Raw genomic sequence first — 13,820 nt, 5'->3', positions numbered from 1 at the left:
CTCCTGCGCAGAGCAACGGGGGCGGGGGCGGCAAGCAGGTGAGCTCCTCCGGCCCCTCGCGCCGCCCGGGCCGCACCTGGGGAGCGCGAGGGCCTTTGAGCGCCGCGCAGGCTGGCTGGGTGTCCCTCCCCGCCCCGGGATGGGAAGATCTTCATTGGTTTGGCCCACACTCAAGCCCCTTTTCTCATTGTGAGATAGCATAGTCTAAAGAAGCAAGATAAATAAAATCCCTTCAGAAATTCCCGTTTTGTAATAATATTTGGGGGAGCAACCAGACGTCTCAGTATCCACTGCCGTGAACAGGGTCAGTCGACAGATGTTGTATGCCCTGGACCTCTTAAAAGTTTATCATGTCATTATATTATTAAGATGATTATGTCATTTTAAAGGGCGGTGTAAGTATTTCATTGTAAGAGGTGCGATAACCTACTGTCAGGCATTCGGGAGTTAAGTTCATAAAGGGTGTTTCACTATTAGGAACGCAAGTAGGCCTCGCTTTGGCCTAGACCTCCTACTCCTTTTCCCTGCTCTGTTGAAAGCAGCTCATACCTTTTTGGAAACGCTGGTTGTTTAGCCCTATTTGGTGAAATTACCTAACCTTAAAAACAACCAAAAAAAATGCTCTCTCAATTTATAAATCTTTTAAGAACATCCTTGTAAGGTGGTTGTATTGAGACCACAACATTTTACAGTTTTTCTTTTTTGTTGTTCTTTGTTTCATGACAGAGTAAGCAGGAAATTCACAGGAGGTCTGCTCGGCTTAGAAACACTAAATACAAATCTGCACCAGCTGCTGAAAAGAAAGTTTCCACTAAAGGAAAAGGAAGAAGACATATTTTTAAATTAAAAAATGTAAGCTGATTGGGGACAGTGTATTTTACCGTAATGACCGTGTGCTATGTCCTGCCCCTGCCTTCATTTCTCACCATTGAATTTGAACTCTGCTCTCCAGGGCTTTCCAAGGTGTTCCAAGGAATGGTTCAGACTTCCCCAAAGGGAATAAACTCTGTTACTGGAGGCTTACTGTTTGTAAAATTAGTAATAGTCTCTCTCTCTCTTTTTAGCTTTTATTAAACATAAAATGTAGTCTATTTATTTATTTTTGGAGAGATTTTTGCTATAGGGCGTGTGCGCTCACCAGACAGAAAGAGACATAGAAACAGAAAGTGAGAAATCACCCCCCAGGGGAGATGGTCACGCCGCAATCTCTTCTCCATTCTCCTCTCGGGATCTTGGACACGCACGCACACACGCCCAGCGTGAGTTTTGGTTTTTTGGTTTTTGGTTTTTTGGTTTTTTTTGGAGAGGTTTTTTTTTCGCTATAGGGCACGTGCGTTCACCAGACAGACAGAGAGACATAGAGACAGAAAGCGAGAAATCACCCCCCAGGGGGGATGGTCACGCCGCAATCCCTTCTCCTCCATTCTCTTCTCGGGATCTTGGGCACACACGCACATGCGCCCGGCGTGAGTTTTAAGCCACCAGGTCCAGGATGCAAACCGCAGTCGACTACGTGGGAGTCCAGCGACATAGCCATTATGCTAACTGCTGGTTCCCAACCCGGTGTGAGTTTTAAGCCACCGGGTCCAGGACACGAACCGCGGTTGACTATGTGGGAGTCCAGCGACATAGCCATTATGCTAACTGCTGGTTCCCAATAAAACGTAGTCTAAAAGAAGTATCAACTTTGGACCCGTTTTATCGGATTCTCTATGTAAAGAAAGAGTAGAAATTACTCATGATTCTTGATATGGCCGAGCACACTAGGTAAGTGTATTTCCACCTTTCTTTAAAGATCTAAGTAAATAATAGTGAAACTCATCATTTCCATATTCATTTGTTATTAAAGCCCCAGGAAAGGTATCTGACTTATTTATGATAATGTATTTGATGAAGATGAGTCAAAATTTTGCTAAACCTTCTTCATCTCCTCTTCTGCTATAAGTAAAGAGCTTGTTGAAAGACCAAGTGCTAGAGGTAGTTGAAAGCAATCTGTTATAGTAAGTTCTTGTCATTTCTGTAAATACAAGGAGACAGATACAGTGAACAATGTATTAATAGACTATTTTTTTAACCTCAGTATGCTAGTCTTTCCTTTTGGAACAGGAATGCTTTATTTACCAGAAACGGCATTTTTAGAATTGGACGTACTCGCAAAACATAAAGGAGCCCTGTGCAGTAGATTCTTGTATATATTGCAGATTTTCTTATTTAAAATAGTTTTCCTTAATTTGCTTTATACTTTTGTTGTTTTTTTAAATAAGGACTTTTTGATTAGATAAAGCATGTTAAGTAAATATTTGTCACTTATAAACATGTTCCTTTTAAGAACTGTGAACTGTTCTTCGCAATTATTTCCTTATTAATATCTCTGAGACACCTTTTTTCAAGTTTGGTACCAAGACGGATTTGGGAAAGCTTAGTTATGTTGTGGTGTAAAAGTGTGTTTTGCAGCTTAAGAAGGGTTTTCATTGATGATTGGAAGGTGACAAATTCCTAAAAACTCCTAAGAAAGTTTCTAAAGCCTTAGATTAGGCTTGCTAGAATATGGATCATACTTAGTCTCAGCCAGTTGCACTGTTGAAATGGAAAATACTGGCTATGGGACCAGCAGTTAGCGAAATGGCTATGTCGCTGGACTCTCATGTAGTCGACTGCGGTTCGCGTCCTGGACCCAGTGGCTTAAAACTCATGCCAGGCGCGTGTGCATGTGTGCCCAAGATCCCGAGAAGAGAATGGAGGAGACGGGATTGTGGCGTGGCCATCCCCCTGAGGGGTGATTTCTCGCTCTCTTTCTCTCTGTCTGGCAAGCGCACGCGCCTTATAGCAAAAACTTCTCCAAAAAAAAGAAAAGAAAAGAAAGAAAATACTGGCTAGTAGACACTTTTTATCCACCTGCCCATTTTTTATTACTTCCATTTTGTCATGCTCAGGCTATTAGAGCCAATATATTTTTATAATTAGAATGTTGGTGCGTAAGGAAGCTCTGAGAGGGCTTTGTGTTAGGACTTAGCACTGTGGTCAGAAGCTTGTTCTTTGTTTCTTAGCAATTTTTAAGCTGAAAAAAACTGATGAGCTAAAAAAAAGTATAGCAGAAATGGCAGTTCAAAAAACTCTGATTTGCCACCACAGTCAGAAAATCATTTCTTTTTTTTTTTTTTTTAGAGAGGTTTTTGCTATAGGGCATGGGTGCTCACCAGAGAGACAGAAAGCAAGAAATCACCCCTCAGGGGGATGGCCACGCCACAATCCCGTCTCCTCCATTCTCCTCTCGGGATCTTGGGCACACATGCACACGCGCCTGGCATGAGTTTTAAGCCACTGGGTCCAGGACGCGAACCGCGGTCGACTACATGGGAGTCCAGCGACATAGCCATTTCGCTAACTGCTGGTCCCGAAAATCATTTCTTTTTATCGCATTTTTTTAATCGCCAAATTTTATTATTTCTCAATTATAGAACACAAACACATGCCTGAAAGAATGCTCACATACACATAAATGTTGTGAATGCTCACATATATACTGTGAATGCGCTAATGTTTTTACTTCCATTTTGTTCATAGCCCATCAAAGCTCCTGAGTCAGTTTCCACTGTGATCACCGCGGAGTCAATCTTCTACAAGGTAAGCATCTGTAGAGCTACAGAAGGAAGAGTTGGGCCTGTTGTATAGTGTGCTACTAAATGTTGGGAAGTCTAGGTGACTTACCTAAGATGCGTTTATGCTTTTCCCTTTTAAGCCACTTTCTCCCATAGATGGCTGTCGTCTAACCTTTCATCCTTTGCTGAGGTGAAGGGGAAGTTGCCTGTTGAAGTAAGATGTGACAGTGTTAGGAATTTTTGTAATGTAGATTATGGGAATTGTTCTTTAAAAATGACAGCATGAGGGAGCCAGCAGGTCGTGTGGTGGTTAAGGCACTGGACATTCCCACATGGCTGACCACGGTTTGAGTCCCAGACCTGGTCGCTTGCTTTCTCACTTTCTCTCTCTCTCTCTCTCTCTGTGTCTCTCTCTGGTCAAATTGAAATGAACGAATGAATAAAATTTTTAAAAAATGAGAGCATGAGCCATCCTAGTCAATGTGATTATCTTGAAGCTGAGGACAGAAGTGGGATCAGGACTATTCAAGGAACTAGAACATGATAGCTGGTGAGTAGAGCAGGCCCAGAGAGTCTAATATGCCCTTAGGCAGGGGTGAGAAGAATAAGGGCAGTAGTGGAGATTAACACTTGCTGGAAGTCCTGATGAGAGAGTCTACTGTTTTTTCTTTTTTGCAGGGGAGAGGTTTTTGCTCTGGGCGCGTGTGTTCGCCAGACAGAGAGAGACAGAGAGACAGAAAGCTAGAAATCACTCCCCAGTGGGGATGGCCACACCGCAATCCCTTCTCCTCCATTCTCCTCTCGGGATCTTCGGCACGCACACACTCACGCCTGGCGTGAGTTTAAGCCACCAGATCTGGGACTCGAACCAAGGTCAACTACGTGGGAGTCCAGCAACATAGCCATTACGCTAACTGCTGGTCCCAGAGAGTCTACTATGTTTTGACAAAAGTGAGAAGATCTTATTTCTTAGAGTGAAAGCCCACAAGCATCTGATGACTCAGTGAGAAAGGTGACCTTATTTTAAAACCAAAAGCCTTAGGAAAGGAGTTGGAACATAAAAACAATTCCCAAGTCTTGGAAGGGCCTGGCACAGGAACTAACTGTTAAAAACTGGTGTTTTGGGGTCTGAACTGAGGGGGCACCAAGTCAGTACTTGATACCTGACCCAGACAGACCAAATACTGGGCAACTCAAATGATTAATGCCCTTTTGAATGTATTTATATATTTTAGCCCACAGTCTGTGTAGTGAAAAACAGTCTGTGTACAGGCAAACACCTCTCCTATATTTCCAGCATTTTGAAAGTGCTTAATGATAGATAGCAAAAGTTACTGTTGTAACTATGTATCAGGCACTGAGTTTAGCATTTTCTGTGCTTTATTTCATCCATTCAGCTCTATGAGATGGATGCTATCATCCCCATTTTGAGGACATTGAGGTACAGAACGTTTAAATTGCTGAAGATCACGTAAATGTCCCGTCATGGAGTGAGGCATTCTGATGCCAGGACCTAATAAGCCTGTAGCTCAGATCTTGGCTCTGCTGCTTTAGCACGTGGCCCATGTGACTAGCCTAGGAGGCGTTTGTCAGCTGTAAACTAGGGATTCTACGGAGTTACTCTCTCAGTGGGTCAAGTGGAATCACAACGATGTTAAGCACTTAGCAGAGTAAGCACTTGGTGAATAGTAGAAAGTATCTCCTTACAGCTTCTCATTTGTGTATCTCTCCCCCACCCCATGCCTGGGAAACACACAGTTCACAGACTGATTCCAGAAGTAACAGGTTGAACTTAGGCTCTCATGTACTAACAATTTCCATTCATGTCTCCGTGGAAAATGGCGTGGGACTTGTCATTGTCATTGCAGGTATCAGCACTTTCATATTGTTGCCTACTGCTATTGTTTATTAAACAATAGGAGAAAAATGCAGCAAAATATTCAAGTGATGCTCCTGACACCCACTACCGGGGAAGCCGTCACAACTGCAGGCAGTACCATGCTGGGCGAGTTCAAGAGGTCACTCAGCTGCTGAACTAGAGGCCAGCTCAGTGTGAGAGAGAGTGCTGAGTGGCAGCCACTGGGTTTGACAGCCCAGAATATAGGCATCCAAGACCCAGAATAGTTAAGTAGCCTCCTGGAGCTCTACAGTGGCAACAGCTCCATGAACTTGGGTCTGGTTACTCCCAACCCAGTGTTCTTCACTGGATTGTGTGGGCAGGACCCCCTTTCTGTCTTTCAGAAACCTGGAAGCTCCCTAGCAAGTAAGAAGACTACTTAAATCAAGTGTTGTGATCATGTGTGTATACAACACAACACCACACATATTAACACACATCTGCTATGTCCCAGGCACAGCTTGCACTTGAAATCTTTCTCTAAGACATTGTCTTTGCCTTGCAGTTCTGCTTTCACACCGTTACATATTTTGAATTAATGTTCACAATGTGTATCTGAGTGCCCATGGTAAGCAGGTGTAAACACACTTAGAATTTGTGAATGATGATAATGCACGGGAGAGAACAAACCATAAATGCACGTTACGTATGTGAGAAAGCTAACTTAGAACTTTAGAGTGGTGCGGTTTGAGTCCTAGAACTGGTGGCTTGCTTTCTCACTTTCCCTCTGTCTGTGTTCTCTCTGGTCATATTCAGATAAATGAATGAATACATAAAATTACATAAATCTTTTTTTTTAAAAAAAAGAACTTTACGGTGGTGGTTCGGAAGGACCATCTGTTGGTGGATATGAACTAGCACGTAGCAACTGTTTTCATCCATAGTGATCCAAATATGACGAATATTGCCCTCAGGCACGTGGTGAGTGGTCTCCCAAGACAAATTCCTGGCTATCAGGTGCTGCAGTTGCAGCTCAATTACTGGAACTATTCCTTCAGAATTGTTTTTATTAAGGTGCACACCCTAGCAGCTTTATGTGCTGCCGAGGCCCTGTTCTGAGGGAACCGGTGATGACTCTCACCCTGTTTCTGCAGTCAGGGTCAGTGTGTCCTTCTGAGAAAGGCACCCGGTAAGGAAGTGCTGAGTGTCATGGATTTGGATAAGCCATTCTGGATATTCAAAGAGAAGATTATTTCCAGCTCAAGATCCATCAAAGAGGATGTGGGATGGCTAGCAGAGACATACGGAATATTCAACAATGGACATGAATAAATTATAGTCGAGCATGAAATGAAGCAGAAAATGAGTAAGACACAAAGCCTCGAATGCCAGAAATACTAGTAAGTGTATTGTGGGAAGATATGAAAATGAACAGAGAACAGTGAGGTAGCAGTGGGTCTAGGAAGTGGACAGTAAATTGAGAGTAAATATATCCTGAAGACTGATTATAATCAAAAGCAGTTCCATCAATTTTTTTGGTTTGAATTTATGGTATCTATTTTCTTTGAATGAATGGTTGGAGAGGGAAGTTGTAGTGTTTATCCTTCACCAGGTAATTACTGATTTTCAGGACAGTACAGAGACCAATGAGCTGGAGTAGCAGCCCTGGCTTTAATCTCCACCTTGTGTGGCTTGCAGCAAGTCACACAACTTCTGCAGCTTAATGGCTAAAAAAGTCGGGCTAGCATGGAGAACAGAGGAGTTTAGGGCAATGAGACCATTCTGCGTGATATTGTAAAGAGAATACATATCATTATATCTTTGCCCAAACTCATAGAATGTACAAGAGTGGACACCAAAAACTGTGGTTTAGGGGTTATAATTGATGTGCCATTACAGGTTGATCTGTTCTAGCAGTGCATCACTCTGGCAACAGATACTGATAATGCAGGGGGGCTGTATATGTATTGGATCAGCAGGTATATGAGGAATCTCTGTACCTTCTGCTCAATTTTGCCATAAACCTAAAACTGATCTTAGAAGTATTTTTTTGTTTTGTTTTATTTAGGTTTTTTTGCCAGAGGGCACATGTGCTTGCTGGAAAGAGACAGAAAGAAAGTGAGAAATCACCCCCGTCCAGGGTGAGGAAGAACGCCACAGTCTCTTCCATTCTCTGCTCAGGATTTTGGGCAGGCACGCACACATGCCCAGTGTAATTTTCAAACTGCTGCTGGATCTGGGACTCAAACCATGGTCACCCATGTGGAAGTCCAGTGCCTTAACCACCATGCCACCTGCTGGTTCCAAGACGAAATCTAGTTTTATGAAAACAGGGGTAGTACTGTTGTGATACAAAATGAAAGTATTATTGTGGAATGTTTTCTTCAGATGCAGATTGGCATATGTACATGCATATGTGTGTATAATTGTCTTATTCAAAAGTTAAACAACCTTTAAAAAAAAAAAAAGAGTTTATGGAAAAAAAAAAAAGTTAAACAACTTCAGAGCCAGCTCTGTAGCACAGTGGTTAAGCACAGTGCATTGATAGTCAGGTCCCACCTGCTCAACCAAGGTTTAAACCCCAGTCCCAGCAGCTTAAAAAAACCCAGTAGGTGCATGTTTGTGCACCTCCAGGATTCTGATGGAATAGAGAAATGAAGGAAAAATGATTGTGATAGGACCACACCCCATTGGGGGGTGCTTTCTCTCTTTCTGGTGAGCACACACACCCTCTGACAATTAAAGATTTTTTTTATAAAAAGAAATTCAAACAACTTTAGAAGTGGCATTGAACAGGGACCAACAGTTGGTATAATGGCTATGTCGCTGGACTCCCATGTAGTCGACCGCGATTTGAGTCCCAGACCCAGTGGCTTAAACTCATGCCGGGTGCGTGTGTGTGCATGCCCAAGATCCTGAGAGGAGAATGGAGGAGCAGGGATTGCAGCATGGCCATCTCCCCTGGGGGGTGATTTCTCGCTTTCTGTCTCTTGTCTTTCCAGAAAACACACGTGCCCTATAGCAAAAACCTCTCAAAAAAAAACAAAAGAAGGGGCATTGAACATACAAGCATTGAGACATTAGAACACCTCAAAGACCTTGTATTTTTTTTTTTTTAAACCTGCTTTCAGGGTCCATCATATGGCATAGTGGTTACATCACTATACTCCCACATACCTGGCTGACTGCAATTTGAGTTCTGGACTCGGGCTTCAAACTTATGCCAGGCAACTGTGTGTGCGTGCTCAAGATCCTGGGAGAATGGAGGAGAAGGAATTGTGAGTGGCCATCCCCCTGGGGGGTGATTTCTCACTTTCCCTCTCACTGTGTCTGTCTCTCTCCAGTGAGTGCACGCACCCTAAGGCAAAAACCTCTCCAAACAAACAAGCAAACCCGTTTTCATATTAAGGAAGTTTGGTTCATAGCTGTGGCACTGTTCAGTTTTCATTTTAAATATGGGATTATCTTCCGTTTCTCCCAGGGAGTGTATTACCAAATTGGTGACGTGGTTTCTGTGATTGATGAACAAGATGGGAAGCCCTACTATGCTCAGATCCGGGGTTTTATCCAGGACCAGTACTGTGAGAAGAGTGCGGCGCTGACGTGGCTCATTCCCACTCTCTCAAGTCCCAGAGACCAATTTGATCCTGCATCCTATATCATAGGTGAGTCTGACGGACGGCACGGGTTCTTAAAAGAACAGCTATGTGCCCTGTGGCAAATTTAAAAAATAATAAATAAAACTAAATAATTATTCGGGAGGGGGGGAAGAAATGTGTTTTCTGGAGGCTGGAAGTCCAAGATCATGGTGCAGTCAGGGTTGGTTTCCAGGCGTCCTCCCACCTGGCTTGTAGAAGGCTGCCTTCTTGCTGCGTCCTCCTGTGGCCCGTCTTCTGTGTGCATGTGGAGGGAGCCCTCTGGTGTCCCTTCTCGTCAGGACACCAGTTCCGATGAGGGTCCCAGCCTTATGACTTCACTCTCAAAGCCCATCTCCAGATACCATCATAATGGGGATTAGGGATTCAACACATGAATTTAGGAGCACTACAATTCAATTCTTAACAGAAAAAAATAAGCCTTGCTAAGTACAAAAAAAAAAGAAGGCAGTTTTATAGAAAACAAGAGAGACATTTTATAAAAAGACAGTTTTATAGAAAACAAGAGAGACATTTTATATAGCTGGGATTTGAGTGCCATCAGTTATTTTGAGTCAGCAATGTGTGCCTACTAAAAACATTAAAAGGATAAGATTTTTCTTAGTGACCCTCAGAAAAGAAGTTAAACTGTATAAAAGAATATATTGCTCAGGAACTAGGTCATTTATATTTATACTGATTTTAAAAATCTACAAAGAATAATTTCTAATAGAACTATCTAAATAATTTCAGAAATCTCACAGCTTCTCTCCACCTGACACATCAGCCAAGATCTTTAAAGAATTTGTTGTTGCTTGATATGACAACCCCTATACTTTTGTTCATTTCAAGGCTGCCAAAAGACGTGATAAAAAAAGTTCTTGTTTTAGACTCACAAGAAATTACTGATTAAACAATTTTTATTTTTAGAGAGACTTTTTGCTATAGGACATGTGTGCTCACCAGATAGAGACAGAGAGACAGAAAGTGAGAAATCACCCCCCCAGAGGGATGGGCACACTGCAGTCCCTTCTCCACTTTCCTCTCGGGATTTTGGGCACACATGCACATGTCCCTATCATGAGTTTTAAGCTGCTGGATTTGGGACTTGAACTGTGGACAACTACATGGGAGTCCAGCAACATAACCATTACGCCATCTGCTGGTCCTTGATTAAACAATTTTTAAAAGTGTTTAGAGGGGCCAGTAGGTGGCATGGTGGTTAAGGCACTGGACTTCCACATGGGGGACCACGGTTCAAGTCTGGGACCTGGCGACTTGCTTTCTCACTTTCTCTTTCTTGCTTTCTTTGTCTCTCCCTGGTGAACATGCATGCCCTGTAGCAAATTAAATAATAATAATAATAAATCTTTTTTTTTAAGTGTTTAGATTTGGTAAGTTACTCTGAAATTTTCAGTTTTTCTGCAATGAGCATGCATTACTTACCCATCCTGAGGGGAAAAAACAAAACATATTTTTTCTTTCTTTCTTTTTTTTTTTTTTTTTGAGAGGTTTTTGCTACAGGGCTCGTGCGCTCGCCAGACGGACAGAGAGAAACAGAGAGACAGAAAGCAAGAAATCACCCCCTGGGGGGATGGCCACGCCACAATCCCTTCTCCTCCATTCTCCTCTTGGGATCTTGGGCACGCACGCACACGCGCCCGGTGTGAGTTATAAGCCACCAGGTCCGGGACTCGAACAGCGGTCGACTACGTGAGAGTCCAGCGACATAGCCATTACGGTAACTGCTGGCCCCTATATATTTTTTTTCTACAGGAAAGAACTTCAGGGACAAATAATATACCACTCTTGTTCTCACCTTCATGTCCAATTGGATGTATGACCAAATATTTCTAGCCCTCTGCTAGTGCACAGAAAAATAAGCTTTCACTTACTTAATCTGTGGACGGGATCCCAGCAGAGGGGATAATGTATATTATCTGGATATTACCAGATGTATTACCCCAATCTCTTCACCTCCTCTTCCTAATCCCCAGATTCTGATATGCATCCCTGCCCGAGAATGTAGTGTGTATGGAGGTCAGAGACGTACACTCTGGAGCCACTTACCACTGGTGTGACTTGGGCAAGTCCCTTAACCTCTCTTCCCTCCCATTCTTGATGTGTGAAATGAGAATAGTAAGATCCCTACCTGAGAGGGTCATGGTGAGGATTCGGAATACTGATACATGTAAACTACTTAGAACAGTGCAGACAAAATAAACTCTGTCAATGCTCAGAATTATTTCTTGAATTATTAATCTATTCAACCATTGTTTGGGGGAGAATATCATATTCTTTAAGCAGTTAAAGAAGAAAAATGACAAAGAGTGATTTTGGAGTAAGGCAGATTTCAAGGGCTAATATCAAGTCGCCCCAAGCCTCTCTGCTAGTGTCTAAGAATGTTAGAATCTTATGAAAATGATAACTACGTTCAAAATGTATTTCACTTTTCCATTGGCTACCTTCTAGGGCCAGAGGAAGACCTTCCAAGGAAGATGGAATACTTGGAGTTTGTTTGTCATGCACCTTCTGAGTACTTTAAGTCACGGTCATCACCATTTCCCACAGTCCCCACCAGACCAGAGAAGGGCTATATCTGGACTCATGTTGGACCTACTCCTGCAATAACTATTAAGGAAACTGTTGCCAATCATTTGTAGTTTAAAAATTAAAATTCGACTTTCAGTTATCATGTACTCCTAATACTACAAGGTATGCCCCATGGTTCAATTTCTTAGGTAGAAGAATGACTGCAGTTTTTTCTTACAACCCAGTAATTATTAGCTTGTTTATTACTAGTCACTGAGAAAATTAAAAGGGCTAGGAAAAAAATGAAACCTATTTTGAAGTTAAGTATTACATTCTATGTGTTTTCCCAAGCAAAGGCTGATCTCCAAGGAGACCTGTGTTTCCCTATAATTTATTTCCAGAAAGTAAAAAAATGGATTATATTTTTCCTCTTAAATAAAATATTAAGTAGGTTTTGGATTTCCACCCAACGGCTTAATTAAAACAGTTTTATATGACTATCTATTATAAAACCACACAGGGCTTTATGTTCTCATCTAGAAAATGGTATGACAGCTGCCTGCTGTAACCATGAGGAAGGTAGTTGGTAGATAATTTAATAGCCCAGGTATTTTATTAATAAAACTTTAATCTTCTACAGCAAACAGGCATTCAGAATTGTTTTGGTTTTTTTCCCCCAGTGTTTTGCTCTATTATACATGTACTCACTGAAGAGAGAGAGAGGAAAAGAAAGAAATCAGCCCCCTCTTCCCTCACCTCCCCCGAGGATTGGCCATGCCACAATCCCTTTTCCTCCATTTTCCTCTCAGGATTTTTTTGGCATGCACACACATGACCCCACGTGTTTTTCAAGTCCTCAGGTCCAGGACCAGGTCTAAAACTTGAAGGGCACAGTTGGCCATATGGGATCCAGTACCTTAACTACCGGGCTGCTTGCCAGCCCCTCAGTTGATTATAGTATAGCTGCCCTTGACTTTTCAGCTTCTCAGTCAAAATGAGGCTTTGAGTCAAACCTTAAGATTTTCTGGGGCAGACAGACAACTTCACATGGCAAATGTGTACTGGTCAATCCCACTTGACTACCATTAGGACAACCATCGGTAGTCATGAAAGTGATCAGTAGGTCATTAGCACCGATACCTAACCCTTAAGGTAAACCATAACAATATACCTAAAACCATGGCTTAGATTTGGAAGGTCTGTTGGATGTCTGTTGTTCGAATTTTAGGTCTAAATTTTTCAAGTACAGGTCATTTAAGGGAGCAGCAACAGCATAAACGGGGTGGAGGGGGGGATGCATACTTGCTTTCTTATCACTTAACCACCATTTTTCAGCCCAGGAAAATTTGTCAATCTTACATGATCACAGTGATTTTGAACTGTAGCAGCTTTAACAGTTGGCCTTTTTGGGTACACTTACAATGTGTGTTGGAAAAAAGCAACTGTAGATACAAATTCTGTACATAGTCATCTCTGTTCACAAAAGCTGTAGAAAATTGTAAATACTATTGTAAATAACTTTCTAAATGCTGGTGTTCAAAACTTTTGCATTAAAATATTTTTCACTATGTTTACCTTGGATTTGTTTATTTTATTGAAACTCGAACTGCAGCTGGCCACGCGGGAGACTAGCACTTTATCATCATGCCACTTGCTGTCCCCTATAAAAATTTTATAAGTTAACAGTTTTTTTTTTTTTTTTTTTTTTTTTTAAGAATTATTTATTTTTGACCAGAGAGGGATGGGGGGTGGGGAGTAAGAAAGCAAACCTCCGGGTCTGGGACTCAAACCATGGTTGGCCATGTTAACCTTAACCACTAAACCACTTGCTGGCCCAATAAGTTAGCAGTTCTTAAGCCCTTGAAAGGGACATGAACAACATGCTTAAGTAAATGCAGTGATTCGATTGTTTTTTTTTTATTTTGGGGAGCGTTTTGCTATAGGGTACGGGCGCTCACCAGAAAGACAGACAGCGAGAAATCACCACCCCCCGCCCCAGGGGGATGGCAACGCTGGCTGCAATCCCTTCTCCATTCTCCTCTCAGGATCTTGGGCATGCACACGCACACGCTAGGCATAAGTTACTTCTTGCTTTCTGTCTCTCTGCTAAGCAAATGCACCATACAGCAATAATCGCTGCCCCCCAACCCCCAAACAAAAAGAAAGGAAAAATAAATCTCCCTGATCTTAAACAAAACCCTTATTTGAGTCTTCACA

At 42.3% G+C, this 13,820-nt stretch overlaps 1 protein-coding gene across 1 annotated transcript; it reads left to right on the top strand.

The window, feature by feature from the left end:
- GATAD1 (GATA zinc finger domain containing 1) lies at positions 1-12,351 on the top strand (the record flags this gene model as incomplete). The annotated part of the gene is given in 5 exon segments (XM_006155553.3): positions 1-38; positions 727-852; positions 3,565-3,624; positions 8,918-9,101; positions 11,544-12,351. Coding segments are annotated over 5 exon segments (599 nt in total), but the record flags the coding sequence as incomplete, so codon positions are not given.
- Between the last annotated feature and the right edge of the window lie 1,469 nt (positions 12,352-13,820).

The sequence above is a fragment of the Tupaia chinensis genome, unplaced genomic scaffold (genome assembly GCF_000334495.1).
Source record: "Tupaia chinensis unplaced genomic scaffold, TupChi_1.0 Scaffold000460_1, whole genome shotgun sequence".
In the NCBI taxonomy this organism is placed as follows: Eukaryota; Metazoa; Chordata; class Mammalia; order Scandentia; family Tupaiidae; genus Tupaia; species Tupaia belangeri.
This window is presented reverse-complemented; position numbering and strand designations above follow the sequence as displayed.